The sequence below is a fragment of the Mustela nigripes genome, chromosome 13, assembly GCF_022355385.1.
Source record: "Mustela nigripes isolate SB6536 chromosome 13, MUSNIG.SB6536, whole genome shotgun sequence".
Classification (NCBI taxonomy): domain Eukaryota; kingdom Metazoa; phylum Chordata; class Mammalia; order Carnivora; family Mustelidae; genus Mustela; species Mustela nigripes.
In genome coordinates, this window is record NC_081569.1 from 27,949,163 (window position 1) to 27,964,810 (window position 15,648).

Genomic DNA, 15,648 nt, shown 5'->3' on the forward strand with positions numbered 1-15,648 from the left:
GGGAGGTGAAGAGCTAAGATCTTGGCCTGGGAGAGCTGGCTTCAAATCCCGCCTGTCCCCAAGGCACATTAGGTGACCTCCCTGCTTTCCATCTTCCTCACCTGTAAAATGGGGGTAATAATCCTCAGCCTTGTACCCGACATGCTGTGCTCTCTGTTCACCGTTCTGAGCTGTGCACATCATTTCATGACTTCTCAGAACACCTCAGGTGCTGGGAACTGTTGGGCCCCCTTTCCTGCCAGAGGGAGAATGACCCGAGATGTGAACCCAAAGCTAGTCTGCCAGAGTCTGGACTGTTTCTCAGACAGTTTTCTCAGGCACCTCCCTGACTCAGCAGCCTCGGTCTGCCCTGAGGGGGCTGTTCCCTAGAGGAACAGGTTGTCAGGGCAGAGGGGAGAGGTTGACCTCTGTCCCCACTTCCTAAATGAGGAAACCAAATCCCACCAAATTCCTCAGGCCCTGGTCTTTGTGGTCTAGCCCCTGCAGCCACCAAAGGGTGATATGGGTAAGAAAAGGGGGAAGTCGTGGTAGGTGCAAAGACTGTCTTTCTATCTACCCAGTGGGGCCATGGCAGGACCAGGGCAATGGCTGACAGGTAGAACTGCCTGGAGAAGGAAGCCGCTGCGCTTCCCTGGACAGCAAGGGGCACCTGGGCCACACTGCCTGAAGGCTGAGGTAGGAATAGGCTTCCACCTGCTCGGGTCTCCCCTGAGCACTTCCTTCTAGAGCCTCGGGAGACTTCCTGCTGTTCTGATTTGGCTTTGCTGGGGGGAAGGGAGCCCCAGCATGGCCACACAGTGTGATGGCCTAGGCTCCCACACCTGGCTTGAGCAAGCCTTCTAAAGGAGGGGACTGTGGCTTCTCAACACCTGGCACCCTCCCTGGGGTGAACTGCCCTGGGGTGTCACCAGGCCAGGCCCGGATTCTGGCTGTTCACTGCTTCCCGGTGTGCTCATCTGTGGAGCCAGCACGGCCCCTCTCCAGGGAAGAGCTCCCCTGACCCGGCCTGGGCTCAGACCCTGTCTCTGGGAATCCATGGGAATGGAACGATAGCCCAAAATACAGCTTTGATTTAAGCTGGAAAGAATTTGAGTCATCATTTTCAAAAGTGATCTTTCAAAATGATTTTTTGACTTTTCAAAATGAAAAACAGTGCTGGTTATCTTGTGAATGACTGACGTAGGTATGTGGCCTGGGGGAGAGGTGGGCCTGGGTTCACAGCCCAGATTCTGACCTTTACCCCTTGAGAGATCTTGGGCCGTCACTTCCCCTCCGTGGGTCTCCTTGTCACTGTCCTCACCTCCGTGAGTGAGAGGCATTTTCAATAAGCAAAACGCTATGATGGGGTGGCTCAGTCGGTTAAGCATCTGCCTTCAGCTCAGGTCATGATCTCAGGGTCCTGGGATCGAGCTCTGCGTTGGGCTCCCCAGAGAGCTGGGAGTTGGCTTTTCCCTCTCTCTCTGCCCCACCCCTGGGTTGTGCTCGTGCTCTCTCTCTGACAAATAAATAAATAAAATCTTAAAAAAAAGAAAAAAGAAAACCGCTGTGATGTTTCTAGTGTGTGGCTCCTAGACCCCATAATTTCACTAAGATCACGGCCATGGGTGGGTTTCGGGCAACAGAGGCTGTGGGTAGAAGGAGGAGGAGCGAGGCCCTGCCTGGTAGCTTCTGCACTGTGAACCTGTGAGCCAGTGAAGGAGAGAGACTTGCAGCGAGCCCTTGGCACTTAGAGGGTGGAGCTGGGTGGGTTGCTGGGGAGGAAGGCCAGGGGGCTCCGGCAGGGGTGATGTGTGGTGGGGCCTGGATTATGAACTTACAGAACTGATTGATTATTTAATTGAATGATTGGTTCATTCATTTCCTCAACAGCAGCTTGAGCAGCCTCATTCCCTGGAGGAGGTGGTGGGGTAGGGGTGAGGAGGAGGGTGCAGGCTGGGGGAGGGGTGTAGTGCTGGGAGGGAGCAGCCCCCACGGAACGAGGCACTTCCTCAGAACAGTCTCATCGCTTGTGACCATGGCTCACTTGGCCACAGAGGCTGCTGACACCACTGTTGCTCTGAGCAAAGGCTGAACACCCTTTTGGAGCCTGCGGCACTTGGGGGACCTGAGCTCCTGGGGATCCAGCTTTCTGCCTCCTACGGAATGGCCAATGTAGGTTTGGTTTTGCTTGTCTTTTCACTCTGAGCAGCTCCATAAAGATGGAAGGCACCCCTGTAGAGCTGGGACCAGGGTCCTTGGAAGGGTAGAGCAGAGCGTCCTGCTGCAGGGTGGGGGACAGGGGGAGGAAGAGGGGCCGGGTGGCTACTTCTGGCTCTCCCAGGCTTCGTGGAGCAGCAACAGGTCCCCTGCAAGTCCACACGCTTTTCCTGCCTCTGCCTGGGCTTCCTAAAGTCGGTTCTTCCCTTCTCAGGGCCTCAGCCTCCCTGAGGACTGAGGGGCACTGGACAAGATGCTTCCTAGTTTGGTGGTCTGTGGAACTGGGCCCTGAAAGCACTGGTGTCCAGCTCAGGGTGCCTCCCTGCTGGGGAGAGGACAGGAGGCCGAGGCTCCAGATTCCTCCCCTTCCCCAGCTGTCACGACCTTCTGACAGCTGGCTTTGGAGGGAGGGCAGGGGCCAAGAGGCAGAAAGCCCTGGTCTGCTGGCTAGTTAGTGGGCAAATGGCCACTCAGAAAAGCCAGAGAAATGAAAGCCTGGCCCAACCACACCAGCCCAAATGTGGGGGCTGACGCCTGACCCAGGACAGTCTGGCAGGGGTCCTGGGGATGATTTCTTTCTGCTGGGGCCCTGAATAGCCAGCAGGGCCCATGAGCACTGCTTGATACCCAGTAGGCAGCCTGGGCCTCAGGACTTTCCAGGAATGCTTATGGAGGAGGGCATAAACTTGGAGTCCTATATATCCTATAGGCCTGGAAATTTCACTGTTTTGAATTTGCTGAGGGAGAGCTGGCAATTTGTGCAATCTCTGAACTTCCTACCATGTCTGATTCTACTTATACCTCGAAGAACAACACCTTCCCTCCTAGAAACTGGCTCGAATGACTCTTCCTGTGGGAAGTTCTCCTGGCTTTAGACTTCTCTCCTGCCTCTCCCTACATACCCACACAGAGCATTCGAGGAGAGGCACAGGGCAGGGAAAGATGCACCATCAGCTCTTGACTCTAAGGTGGGCTAGACTTGCCTCCCCCAGGGTTGTGATCCCACTGATTCACTGTGTCTGAGATGGAGTTATGATACGTATGTTCAGGAAAGCAGACTGTTTCTCTAGTCTCCGAGGCTCTGGGTGGGGTGGTCCATGCAGATGGAAAAGAAGACAGACTAGGAGCTGAATCTCAGGGCTTGTCTCAATTTACAGTTGCTTGGCCTAGCATCCAGGGGGTTAGGAGTGGGGGTAGGGGTCCTTCCTCAAGCATGGACGCTGGAGCCAGGCTCAGGTCACAGATGCAGGAAGACCCAGCTCTCAGCTTAATGTTTCACCGCTTTCTGGATCTCCCTCCCCTGCCAGCCAGCCTTGTGTGCAGCCTGGCCCTAAGACCCACTCCTCAGACCCGGGGGGATGTCCTAGGAGACCCTGGAAGTATGACCTCCCTTCCCCAGCTTCCAGAAGCAGCAGCTCAAAAATCCATTCCAGGGCTGAGAAAGGAGAATCTGACCGGTTGGGAGCACCAGGATAGTCTGCGCAAGTGCCTGGTCGGAGGGCCAGCTGTGGCCAGGAGAATTCTTCAAGATGCCCCTTTCCCCACGGTCTTGCTTGATGGCTGGCCCTAGGGTGCTAGCATGTGCCAGGGATTCTAGGTGTGTGTTAGGGTGTGCGCGCCTTCTGGCGGCGGAGGTCGCTCTCCATGCCCACCTCACCCTGCGGGTTCGAGAGGATTCCCTGAGTCCACACACAGAGTCTGGCGTGCAAATGGCACACAGTTGACCATCAAGAAACATCTGGTGCTGATGCTGCAGAAGCCATGTGGTGTTGAGGTGGAGAGCGTGGATCGAGCCGGACAGCCTGAGTTCAAGGCAGCGGCGTCCCTGTCGGCAGCCTCTCCCACCTGTGCCTTGGTTTGCTCCCTTGGACCAGGGAGATGATAGGGTTATGGGGAATGTGACAGCAGCAAGCCGTGCGGGACACCCTGCAAGGCTGTCATCCCCGGGCCCTGGAGGGGGGCCCTTCCACGGCCATCTCGTGTTGGACTTGCTGCGGTCCTGGATTGGGAGCTCTAATCGCGGGTGGGCTCAACACCCCGTGCGTCCACGGACAGGGCCCTGCTGTGCGCCTGCGCGAAGCCAAGCCCCGGCCCTTGAGCGGGGGCGTGGGGGAGGCGGCTGGTAGGTCAGGCCCGGGTCGCTGCAGGGAGACGTTCCCTGGAGGCGACAGTGGGGTCGTTGCCCCGCCCGCCCTCAGGCGCCCCTCTGTTCCGTGTTCCAGTGCAGGGACTTCACAGCCCACACAGGCTACGAGGTGCTGCTGCAGAGGCTGCTGGATGGCAGGAAGATGTGCAAGGACGTGGAGGAGCTGCTGAGGCAGAGGTGAGCCAGACACCAGGTGGGGGCCTGCAGGGGGCGCGGCGGGGGCTGTGGAAGCAGCAGCCTCCCCCTCCCAGCCAAGCTAACGTCAGGAAAACATTCCCCACCCCCCACCCCCCCCAATCCCTGGGAGTGTGGCTTTCCTGCCTTTCCCAGCCTGGGACTCCCCTCGGTTGGCCAAGAATCTGACACCCCCCCCAAATGCGCAGGTATTTGGCTAACATTTATTTCAAAGAAGGGCTGGGACTTAACGTTCTCAAGGAGGAGCCTGCAGGGCCCGCAGAAGCCGACTGGGTGGACCCTCAGTTTCCAGCACAGATGTACAGGGGTCGCTGAGGCCAGAAGCAAGGGGGACACGGAGCCGGCGCTTTGTTCCTGCAGGGCCCAAGCCGAGGAGCGCTATGGCAAGGAGCTGGTGCAGATCGCCCGGAAGGCAGGTGGCCAGACAGAGATCAAGTAAGAGGTCCCGTCCCCTGGGCTCCCTGGGATGGGTTGGAGTGAGGCGGCCCAGGAAGGGTCTGGATGGCTCCAGGGCAGAGATGCCTGGAGAACAACTCCCTCGGGGGCGGGGGATTCTGGGTGAGGTCAGGTTTTGTGTGGGGTAAACCCAGCTGTCTGAATGCCAAGAAGGCTGTGGGCAGGGGACAGAGGCCGTCTGTCCTCTGGTGTTTGTGGCACAGCCTTCAGCATCTGGGTAGCCTCCACCCAAGTCCTGAGAGCCAGGTGACACGGCCTCCCCTGGTCACCCGTGCCCCGTGCTGCCTTGGCTTAGGCCGAGCATCAAGGAGAGAGGTGTGAGCAGGGACAGCGGCAGGACATGTCCTTACCTGCCAGCTGTGTGATCATTGGCTGGGTCAGGCTGCTGCCTGACACTCTCCCTGCTTCCATTTCCTTGACAGAGGGCAGAAGAATAACGTAACCTTCCTCAAAGGACTCATGAGGTCCAGAGGCTCAGCTCAGGCCTGGCTTGGAGGGGAGGCAAGGGGGGTGGTTGATGATGCTGTGAAACAAGGTTCTTCTCCAGCCCCGAGGCCTGGGTCCCTGTGTGCAGACTGGGAGAGCGTGAGGATTGGAGGGCAGCTGAAGAACTTTCTTCCCAAGGCAGCCCTTGGGAAGGTGTGAACTCTCCCCCTGGGTCAGGACCTTCTGTCCAGGAGCCCCCACCTGCAGAGCCTGCCGCTGCTCCCCCAGAGGTCAAGCTAGTCAGCATCTGGCTCTGCACAAGGAAAGTGGTTCCAAAACCTGGCACCAAGTTCCCTCATTTGAGCGCCCTGAATACACAACACTCTCGGGTCTTCTAAAGACACAGGGGACCCTGGCTGGTTCCTGCTTCCAAACAGGAGCCAGAGAAGCTATGGGAAGAGCTAGAGGAAGTTTTAGAAGTAGTGTGGGCCAGGGAAGATTAACACTTAATGCCCAAAGGTCTGTGCATGGGCCCAGAAAGCATGAACACAGCCCCAGAAGTAAGAATGCATGAGCGCCTGTCCCCACTTGGCCTTTGCGAACTGTGTGACTGGGGGCAGGTTGCGTTGGGTTCTCCTCTGCCCACTTTGTGCAGAGAAACAGGGCAGGGCTGGGGCTGGACGCAGACTGGGTTCAAGGAGGGCTCACGACCTGGTAAGGAATGAATGGAAGTCTGATAAAACCTTCTTCGCCTTTTCTGGGGAAGAGGGATTGAGAGAGTATGACCCAGGAGGCGTCCCCGCCCACCTCTTAGCCACCCAAGCCAGATGGAAAAGGAGAACCTTCCCAGAAAGAGAGGAGACCCACTGGGGGTGGGGGGACAGGGTGCTCCGGGCAGGACTGTGATAGGCTGGAGGTGAGCCGTGTGAGGCACACTCACACTCAGAAGCCTGTGAGTCACTGGGCACTTAAATAGGGAAGGAGAAGCAATTGACAGAGAGAACAAAATGGAAGGAGATCCTGGTGGATGGCGGGAAAGGGAGGGAGGGACACAGCATCTTGCCCCACTGTAGGACTAGGAAGTGTGTGTGTGTGTGGGGGGCAACAGTCTGGGCAGTCACGATCCCCTGCATGGCTATAAGAGGCCAAGTGGGGCAAGGTCTACTGCCCTCCTGTGTGGTGTGACCATGGGGTGGTCACTGCCCCTCTGAGTCTTGTGTTGGGCTGTGAAAGCGGAGTTGCCCTTGGGAGGTGTCCTGGAATCACCGTGTCAAACAGAGAGAACCGGGTCAAGGCAGTGCTCAATCAACAGTGGCTTCTTGCCAGTCTTATAGGCACCCGTGTATGTCAGACAAACTGGGCTCGCCCTACTTGGTTTAGGGCCGAGTAGCCTGACCAGGCAACCTAGCCATTTCCTTTAAGGCCCAACCCCTCCCTGGCCCAAAAAGCCAGAGGCCAGCATCACTGGAAGGGCAGCCTTGGTCCAAGTGGGAGCATCAGTGGTAGAGCCCCAGACCAGAGCAAGGAGTAGAGACAGGGCCTGCCTTCTGCTTACCAAGGGGGGGCTGGAGCCCAGGTTGGGAGTACCAGGTCTCATGGCACAGCTGACCCAGCATGGGGGCTCCACAGCCCAGCACGCAGGTTTCCACAACAGATGGAATGGTGGGTGAGAACAACCATGGCCCCGACTCTGCCATCAGGCTGTGGTGGTCTGAGCAGGGTGGCCTGGGGAGGGCACCTCCTGGGAGAGGCGGAGAGGAAGGGGAGACACTTTCCTGCCGGAGGACTTGCTGGAGGTGGGCAAAGTTGGGGAACATTCAAAGCCAGTGGGCAAGAGGGGCAGGGGTTGAACCGTCCCCACCCGGTTCACCTGCTGCCTGCCTTAGGGTCATGTCCTATGCAGCTCCCAAGTGGGCTGTCTGCACATACTAGGTGCTCAGTAAGTGTTGCTATTGAGCCACGTGGCATGTACTAAGACTAGTGAGACCGTGCAGTCCTTCCTTTCTTTAAGGGTGGGCCAAGCATCCAGCATCCATTCATTTAGTCAGCAAGCGTTTATGGAGCACCTAAATGATGTGCGTGCCATGCCCTGCTGAGTTAGGTGGATTCAAAAATCTAAAAATAACATAAAATAAATGGCCCCACTATCCCAAAGCTAGACTCTCTCCAGCACACTGTGGGGAACCTACCCGATCATTTGCCTTAAAACACTTGCATCTAGGGCCTTCTGCTCCACCTCCTCCAGGAAGTCCTCCCAAACACTCAGCTTTGTGTGACTGTTAGAGTCTTGGATTGAGCCAGGTCACTCTGTCCAAGCACCAACCCGGAGGGCTCCCTGAAGGATAGCCATGACAACATGGGTCACTTCCTTATTGTCCTGGAGACTGGGAGGTGTGTTGGGGTTGGCCCCTGGGAATGGCCTGGCTGTTCAGCCCATTAGGGCTCATCACCTGGTGGGGTGCAGCAACCAGCCTTGCCATGGCCACCCCCCTTTCTAGGTCCCATGGGATGCTTTCCCTTAGTTCCTTGGGGGTCAAGTAGAGGACTGGGGGTGCACAGGCTAGACAGGAGCAAATGGGGAGATGCAAGCTGAGGAGTTAAGTGACCTCAGGAGAAGCCCAGTGAGAGCAGAGAGGCAGAGAGGGCCAGCCTCCCTGGCCTCTTCTGCTGCCTGAAGGGACAGCATTTCTTCACGATCCTCTGACCTCAGGCCAGAAAGCTCGCTAGGGCCTGGAGGCGCAGTCCTGTATGCTGACAGGAGGTCACGGCTCTGTTTCACACCATTTCTGACAGTAGCCACCGCCTCCTCCTCCTCTGCCTGTTGCCTTAGCTAACGCCCCCGCTGGGCTGTGGAACAGAGAATGCCCCGAGAAGACCCGCACTGAGGGAGCCTCGCAAGCCCTTTCAGTGCACTTTGAAGACCTCATTTCGCGGGTGACGGGCTTATCCATACGGTTTAAGCTGCATAGTCGGCTCAGAAAATTCACCTTGACCCTCCCTTCCAGCCTCCAGGCCTTTGCTCTGGCGGCTGCTCTCATTTCTACCCTGCGCAGTCCTACCCATCCTGTCTTGCTCCCCTTGCCCCAGGTAGGGTCCTGAGGTGCCACAGGGTAGGGGTTCTGGAAATGAAAGGAAATCAAGGCTGGCAGTCCTGGGGCCTACTTCCCGTGAGCCCCGGGGTTGTTGCCACAAGTCAGGATACCTCCTCCAGCCATGTGGGTTTGAATCCCCGCCTCACCTGCTCTTGTCACAGCCTAAAATGCTGTGGTTTTCCTGTCAGAAGGGATTTTTTTTTTTTTTTTCATGATCTCTCTTTTGAACTCAGAGAATGAAGACATGCTGAGGCGTTAGTGGGAGGGAGGCAGGCCTTCGTCCCATCAGGCGTCCTCTGACAGCAGTGCAGCCAGGCCCAGCCTCTGGCACAGAGGCAAGAAGAGCCTGCTGCTGGCAGCTGGGAGGCCAGAGCCTCTGGCCAGCAGGAGGGCAGGGGCAGTGAGGCCCCAGCAGGGGCACGAGATGAATGGGAGAACACGGAAGGAGGTGTTCACACTCGGAATTTCTTGACTATGTTTGAGCCAAGCGTTTCAGGCCGTGCGTCCTGAGAGCCAAGTCAGAAAGGGCAATGAGATGAGTCACACATAAGGATGCTGGTGAGAGATAACAGAGGGTAGAGGCCTGCATGAGGCCCCGTCCTTGCCATGTGACAGAGACACAATAGAAGAGAAGCTTGAGCAGGTCCTGGCAGCAAGAGGGAGGACCTGGGAGGGAGAAAAGCTACGAGATGCCATCTTTTCTGGGTCAGATGGAGCATAGAAAGACTACAAATGCTCCGCAAATACTCCACAAGATCAGGGTTTAAGGCCATTCTCCAGGGGTGAGTCTTGGCTAATCCACCGTGGGCTGCCTCTGGTTCCAGGAGAAGTAAAGACCGCCCTCCCCCCACAGAACCAAGGCCTTCTTGAAAGTCTGGGGCCAAGAAAGAGAGGTGGTGTCCCGGGCCCTGTTGTGTGAATGGAGCTCTGGTGGCCTGAAGGTCCCCGGCACTGGGTGCAGGAGGGCTGGGCAGGAAGGACTGCAGCCCAGAGGTGAGCAAGGGGCGGGGGAGGGGAACTTCTGGAGTGGTCACAGCCTACAGTCCTGCCTCCCACCCTGGTCCCAGGCAGAATGAGCACCGTCACCCCTGCAGCCCCAATGGGCAGCAAGCCAGGGGACAAATGGGAGCCTAAGGAGAGCATGGGCTTTGTCATCATCAGGACTGACCAGGGTGGAAACAGAGATTGCATGTCACATGGCAGTGCCGTGGACTCAGGCAGGGGCTCCCAGCATCCAGGGGTGGGGTAGGGAGAAGGACCAGCTGTCCCAGGAGACTGTGTTCCTTACAGACACTCTGGGCCTGGGAGGGAGGGCCTGGGTCCACAGGCCAAGGAGGGTGAGGCGGGGTAGGTTTGGGATTGAGAAAAGCCTTGGTATTTAGCAAGTGTTGAATTTGTTCCCCCCTAGGGATAAGGGGGAGGGGAACCAGGCGGAACCAGAAGGAGAACCTTGCTCAGTGGGCTCACAGTTCAGTGGGGGGACACTCAAGGCATCCGCCCAAGGTGACAAGAGGAACAAATGCTCAGAGGGACAGAAGGGGAAGCCTAGCAAAGATGTTGCACAGAGGTAATTAGCATGTGCAAATGCCCTGAGGCGAGAAGGAACTTGACAGAAGGAACTGGTGGGTGGTCAGGTGGCTAGGTAGCCCAGAAAACAGGGCTACCAGGTGGGGAGTGACGCTAGGGGACAGGAGCTGAAGGGGCAAGGGCTGGGGTGGTGGTAATGAGAGGCGGACAGAGAGGAGATTGAGGAGGTGAAAAAGAAGGCAGTGGAAGGGGAGGGAGAGGACTGAGAAAGGACGACTCTGGGTTCCTGGTGCAGACAGCCAGGTGCAGGCTGACACCTTCACTGAGAGGGGAGTGGGCTGAGAAGCAAGCTTTGTGAGGGAGCTGAGTCCAGTCTTGGACACTTTGCATTTGAGGTGTTCCTGAGCTGTGAGATCTAAAAAGAGGTGAAAACCAGGCAGTACATGGGCTGCCCTGAGCTTGGGGGCGGGATGAGGTCCTGAAGGATTTGGGGCCTGAGGGGAGTGGGAGCACGCACTGAGGCTGGAGGGGTTCTCACCATGAATGGAGAGACTGAGGCAGAACATGGATGTGTGGGTTAGCGGAGGGATCGGAGGGAGAGCCCCTGGCAAGGTATCGATTCTGTCAGAAAAGGGTCCTGCCCCTCATCCCCAGGGCAGCTGGGGTCACCCTGGCAGTCCCCCTCTCCTTCCTTTGGTGAGAAGCCAGGGGTTGGCCTTGCCTTCTCACCCGCTGTGTGGCCACGGGTCAGTTTCCTCACCTCGCTGATGCTTGTTTTTCTCATCTGTGAAATGGGGACTGTCTCTGGCAGAGCTGTGAGGATTAAAGAATTTAGGCCAACTATTCTCACATTGGAACAGACATCAGCAGCTCCCGGAGGCCTGTTAAAACCCAGGGAACTGGGCCCCACCCCGGAGTTTCGGCTTCATGATCTGCCTTTCCGACAGGCCCCCAGGTGATGGTCAGGCTGCTCGTGCTGGGTCCACACTTGGAGATCTACTTAGTTTAGGGATGGTGTCCACCCCAGGCCAGACCCCCGCAGTTCTCTTCTAGGCCTGGATCCCTGTGGGTCCTATCAGGTTGCTGAAACCTCAGTTTCCCTAACTGTCCAGTGAGAAGAGGGAGGCCCCTGGAAAGCCTGCCTTGACGCTGCAGAGGGCCGGAGCTCAGAGCTGTTCCGTGCGGGCGTCATGAGGACATACGGCCACCAGGGGGCGGGCGCGCTGCTCCGCGGAGAGGCAGGCAGGGAGCACGAGGGGCGGAGCGCGGAGCCTGAGGCCAGCGACCGCGGCGGGGGCTGGGGGGCGTGGGGGCGTGGAGGCGGGTGGGAGGGGGCAGAAGGAACAGGGGTGGGGCGAGTGGGGGATGGGGCGAGCGGGGGGTTCCGGGGGGAGCTGGAGGGAGCGGAGGGGGGGGCGGGGGAGGAAGGGGGGCGTGTTGGGGGGGGTGGGAGAGGTGCCTGCCCGCTGCTTCTGTGTGATCCAGCAAGTCTGGCCACTCTCTGGACTCAGTTTCTCTTTCTGCCTTGATTGCGCCTCCTCAAGGCATCCTGGTTGCAGAGGGTGCCCCAATTTATTTTGCCTCCTTGGTTAAGGGTCTGCCAACGCAGGCAGAGAATTTCACTTCAAATACTACCTTAGGTCCAGTCTGCAACTTCTGCGATCCTTCTCTGGGTACACTCAGAGACTTGGCACCCATGGGCCCACACTGGGGCACGACAGGCCCAGGCATCCCTCACACAGCTGCTGGTGGACACAAGTCGGTCTGTTACGAATGCCCGCAAGGGCGGCAGGGTGGGGGTGGGGGGCCGAGGTGGGGGAAGGGACCCCAGAGAGAACCTCAAGGGAACCCCTAACTGAAAGCAAGACCTGGGGGGTTTCTGATTTCTGGGGGCACCCAGTAAGCTCTTAAGCGGGGCAGTATATAGCTCAGGTCAGGTTCAGGGACCTGGGGGACCCCCCCACCCAGGACGGGGATGTGCAGATGTGGATGTGCAGATGTGGACCCGGAGGAGGGTGGCACAACAGCAGCCAGGTCCTGACAGAGGTACTTTAGACCTATTAATTAATTTATTCCTCATCACCGTCCTGTTTGTGCTATTATCCCCATTTTACAGAGGGGGAAACCAAGGCACAGAGAGTAAGTCCCTTGCCCAAGGTCACACAGTGAGTGTGCAGCAGATCCTTGCCTGGACCCAGGCTACCTGGCTCCCGGGTCTGCTTCTGATTCATGTGGGAGTGCGGAGGGAGCGGGAGTCCCTGCCCAGGGCCTGCTGCCTTCCCAGGCTGGGATTGCCAGTCACTCTCCTGCTCCATCGGGCGGGGAGCTCACCCCACTGAGTGGTCCCTGCCCCTGAACCCCAGTGACCTGGAGAGAGCCGTTCACCCCTGTTGGTTGTGTTTCTGACCCAAGGAGATGTTTGCCTCATGGCACCCCATTACCCCTCAGGAGACAGGATTGGGTCCTGGGTGGGCTCCGACACCTTAGCTCATTTGTGGTTCTGGGGGTCAGTCCCCACCGTAGGGCCGGGCCGCTGCATAGAATATAGGAGGCCCAGTTACATGCGAACTTCAGATAAACAACAAATACTTTTTAGATGTAAGTGTGATCCATATATTACATTATATTAAAACACCATTTGTTGTTTGTCTGAAATTCGCATGTACCTGGGTGCCCTGTATTTTTCTCTGCTGTCCAGCAGCCCCACCCCTGGGCGTTCTCCCCCAGGGCCAGCCTTTTCCCTTCTTGCTCTTCGAGGGCCCACATCTCTACTCCAGAACAGCCGCGATGCTGCCTCCTGACTCCTCCTGAGAGGCTCTCTCAGCCACCCCCGCTCAGTGCACCCTATTGTATACTCCTCCTGGCTCACGTACTTGGGTACGCCCAGCATCCTGGGTCCGCTCTTGGAAATGTCACCACTGTGTGCCCAGCCACACCAGCCAAGAACAGGGACAGTTTCTCACTGTCCTCCCCCATACGTCCTGTTCTTCCTGCCCCACCGTCTCTCTCCTCTGGTACCCCTGCCTGGCTTGCCTCTCCCTTCCAGCTTCTTCCAAACACCCTCCAGGCCACTTGCCTAAAGCCAGGTCTGTACCCTGCATTGTCCAGCTTCAGCTCGTCCTGATGGACTGGCTGAGGGAGGGAGAGTTCTGAAAACACAAAGCCAGGAGCATTGCGCCACAGCTAGGAGGTGTGATAGCTTTACCATTCCAAAAGAGGAACTCTGCCTTCCAGAAATCCCAGCTTGCTTCTGAGCGGTGGTCATGTCTGGGTCTGGATCAGTGTGTGTGTGAGTGACCTAGAGCCTTCCCACCAAATGAAAAGTCCCTGGGCTGGGGGTGGGGCGCTTCCGTCCTGTCATGCCCTCCTCCCGCTGACCCTGGCCTTTCTGTTTTGCAGCTCCTTGAGGGCCTCCTTTGACTCCCTGAAGCAGCGTAAGTTCCGACTGTCCCCAACCCCAGGCTGCAGAGTGACAGGACCTTCTGGGAACAGCCATGTCCCCATAGGTGGAGGTAGATAGGTGCTAGTTGGGGGTGGGAGGCGGGGAGGAGGGCGGTGCTCAGGCTGCGCACAGGGCCCTAAGGCTAGTGGAGGATCTGGGGGGTGTGGGGCTGATCTGGGCAGAAGTAAGTATGTGCGTGGTTGAAGCTCCTCACCCCCGTGCTCTGCCCCCAGAGATGGAGAATGTGGGCAGCTCCCACATCCAGCTGGCCCTGGCCCTGCGCGAGGAGCTGCGGAGCCTTGAGGAGTTCCGTGAGAGGCAGAAGGAGCAGAGGAAGAAGGTGAGGGGGGTGCTCGGGGGTGGGGCATCCTCACTGAGAAGGTTGTGGGGGATGGTCCCTCCAGACAGAGCCCAGGGAGGGTGGGAGACTCACTCCAGGCTTGGGGATGAGAGTGACTTGATGGTGAGAGGATGGCTGTGCACTGAGATGGGGCCCTGGAATCAGGGCCCAGCATGCAGGCCTGAGAGCCCCACTGGGGGTCTTCCCCTGAGCTGCCTCATGCCAGGGAGAGGGAAAGGCATGGGTCTTCTTGATTATCCTCCTACAAGAGACTGTGGAGGATCACTGACAGTTTGGGGGTATCCAAAGGCGGTAGCCTGATTGGGGGAGTCGCCAGAAACTGGTCCTCAGCCCAAGGGTCAGGGCTGTTTGAGCAGGAGAAAGGCAGACTTGGCGGCTGGCCTTCGCAGCTGTTCTGCCACGCTGCCAGCCTGAGAGGGGCAGACAGAGCCTGTGGGGGGCTGCCAGGCCTTCCCTGGCATCCACAGGTACTTCTCACCTGTGGATGGGGCGTGGCTGTCCCTGCGCAGAGGATCTACATGGGAAGGAAGTAAGGTCCCCATCATGGGAGGTATGCAAGCAGAGTCTGGAGGTTCTTTGTCAGGGAAGCTACAGGGGTAGGGTGGGGGCGGGCTTGGTGATCTCAGTGTCCCAGGGCCCTTTCCCAGGCCTGAGACTCTCTGAGTGGCTGAGCACTTGGCTGCTGGGAAGGCAGCTGGGTCCACGTGCGCACTCTCTCAATGTGATGAGGGCGACGCCCCAGGCAGGATGGGAGAGGCCAGCACACAGAAACCCTTCTCGCTTGGAGGTGAAGGATCACTGCAGACTCTCCAGAGAACCGAGAAATGGAGAAGTCCACACAACTGAGCTGTGAGGGGAAAGGCTTGCCTGCTGTCGGCTGGAGCCAGGCTGGGCCTGGGTGTCCTGGGCAAGCTCTTCTCCTTTTGTGCCTCAAGTTTCCCTCCTGCAGGCTTTGGGGACCCAGCCCTGGTCCAGCCACCCGCCCCCTCGGTCTTCTCAGATAGGCTCCGGCTCTGATGAGTGGCTCTGACCACAGAAATCTAGTGTGGCTGCCCTCCCTGCCCACCCAGCCAGCCACCTCGGGGCCTCGGGCTTTCACGATTCTAAATTTGGGTCCCTGAGCAGACAGCTGGTCTCCGAAGCCAGCCCCAGAGGCCAGCTCCACCTCGAGGTGCCGGAGCAGGTGGCCTCTCTGAAGCTGGGGCTTGTCTGCAGGGTGCAGAGCACCCGCTGAGGCAGCGAGGCCCTAGACTGCCTATTTTGAGTTCTCCTGGGGCCAGAGCGGGTGTTTCAGAGAGACGCCCTCCCCAGAGCGGCCGGGGCCCCCCCCAATGAAGAACTGTGGGGTAGTCTGCAGGAACACAGCCTGGGCTCATGTGTATGCACCCGTGTGCCTATGAACTTGTGTGTGTGAGGGGGAGGGGGGAGCGGGGGGGCCCGGCACACGTGTGTGCCTGCCTGTGAGCAGCTGCGTGTGTCTCGTGTGTGTGTGCCTGTATCTCTGTGACCCGCTGGCTTGCTGGAGGGCTCCCTGTCAGCCCTGGCCCCACTGAGACCCGAGGCAGAGCCAGCCCTGGTCCTTCTTACACCCCGATCTCTGTCACAGCTCCTTTCAGTCTCTGCCTGAACAAGAAGCCTGAGAGGTGAGGTCAGGGTGCACTGGCCTTGTGTGTACGCCTTGTGTGCCCACAGGCGGCAGAAGTTTGGTGGCAGGGGTGTGTGTTCCCCTGTGTGAACAGGCCCATGGCTGTGCACAGGGACGTGCAAGAGTATGCTTGTGTGTCCTTGTGTGTGGTGTGTGGATGTC

At 58.2% G+C, this 15,648-nt stretch overlaps 1 protein-coding gene across 1 annotated transcript in view; it reads left to right on the forward strand.

Moving 5' to 3' along the window:
* The window catches only part of PSTPIP1 (proline-serine-threonine phosphatase interacting protein 1), a 47,853-nt gene that overhangs the window by 16,179 nt on the left and 16,026 nt on the right, over nucleotides 1–15,648 (forward strand). The window contains exons 2-5 of the mRNA XM_059371766.1: nucleotides 4,419–4,519; nucleotides 4,898–4,972; nucleotides 13,438–13,472; nucleotides 13,714–13,820. Coding sequence (XP_059227749.1) covers nucleotides 4,419–4,519; nucleotides 4,898–4,972; nucleotides 13,438–13,472; nucleotides 13,714–13,820 — 318 coding nt within the window. The remainder of the gene's footprint in view (nucleotides 1–4,418; nucleotides 4,520–4,897; nucleotides 4,973–13,437; nucleotides 13,473–13,713; nucleotides 13,821–15,648) is intronic.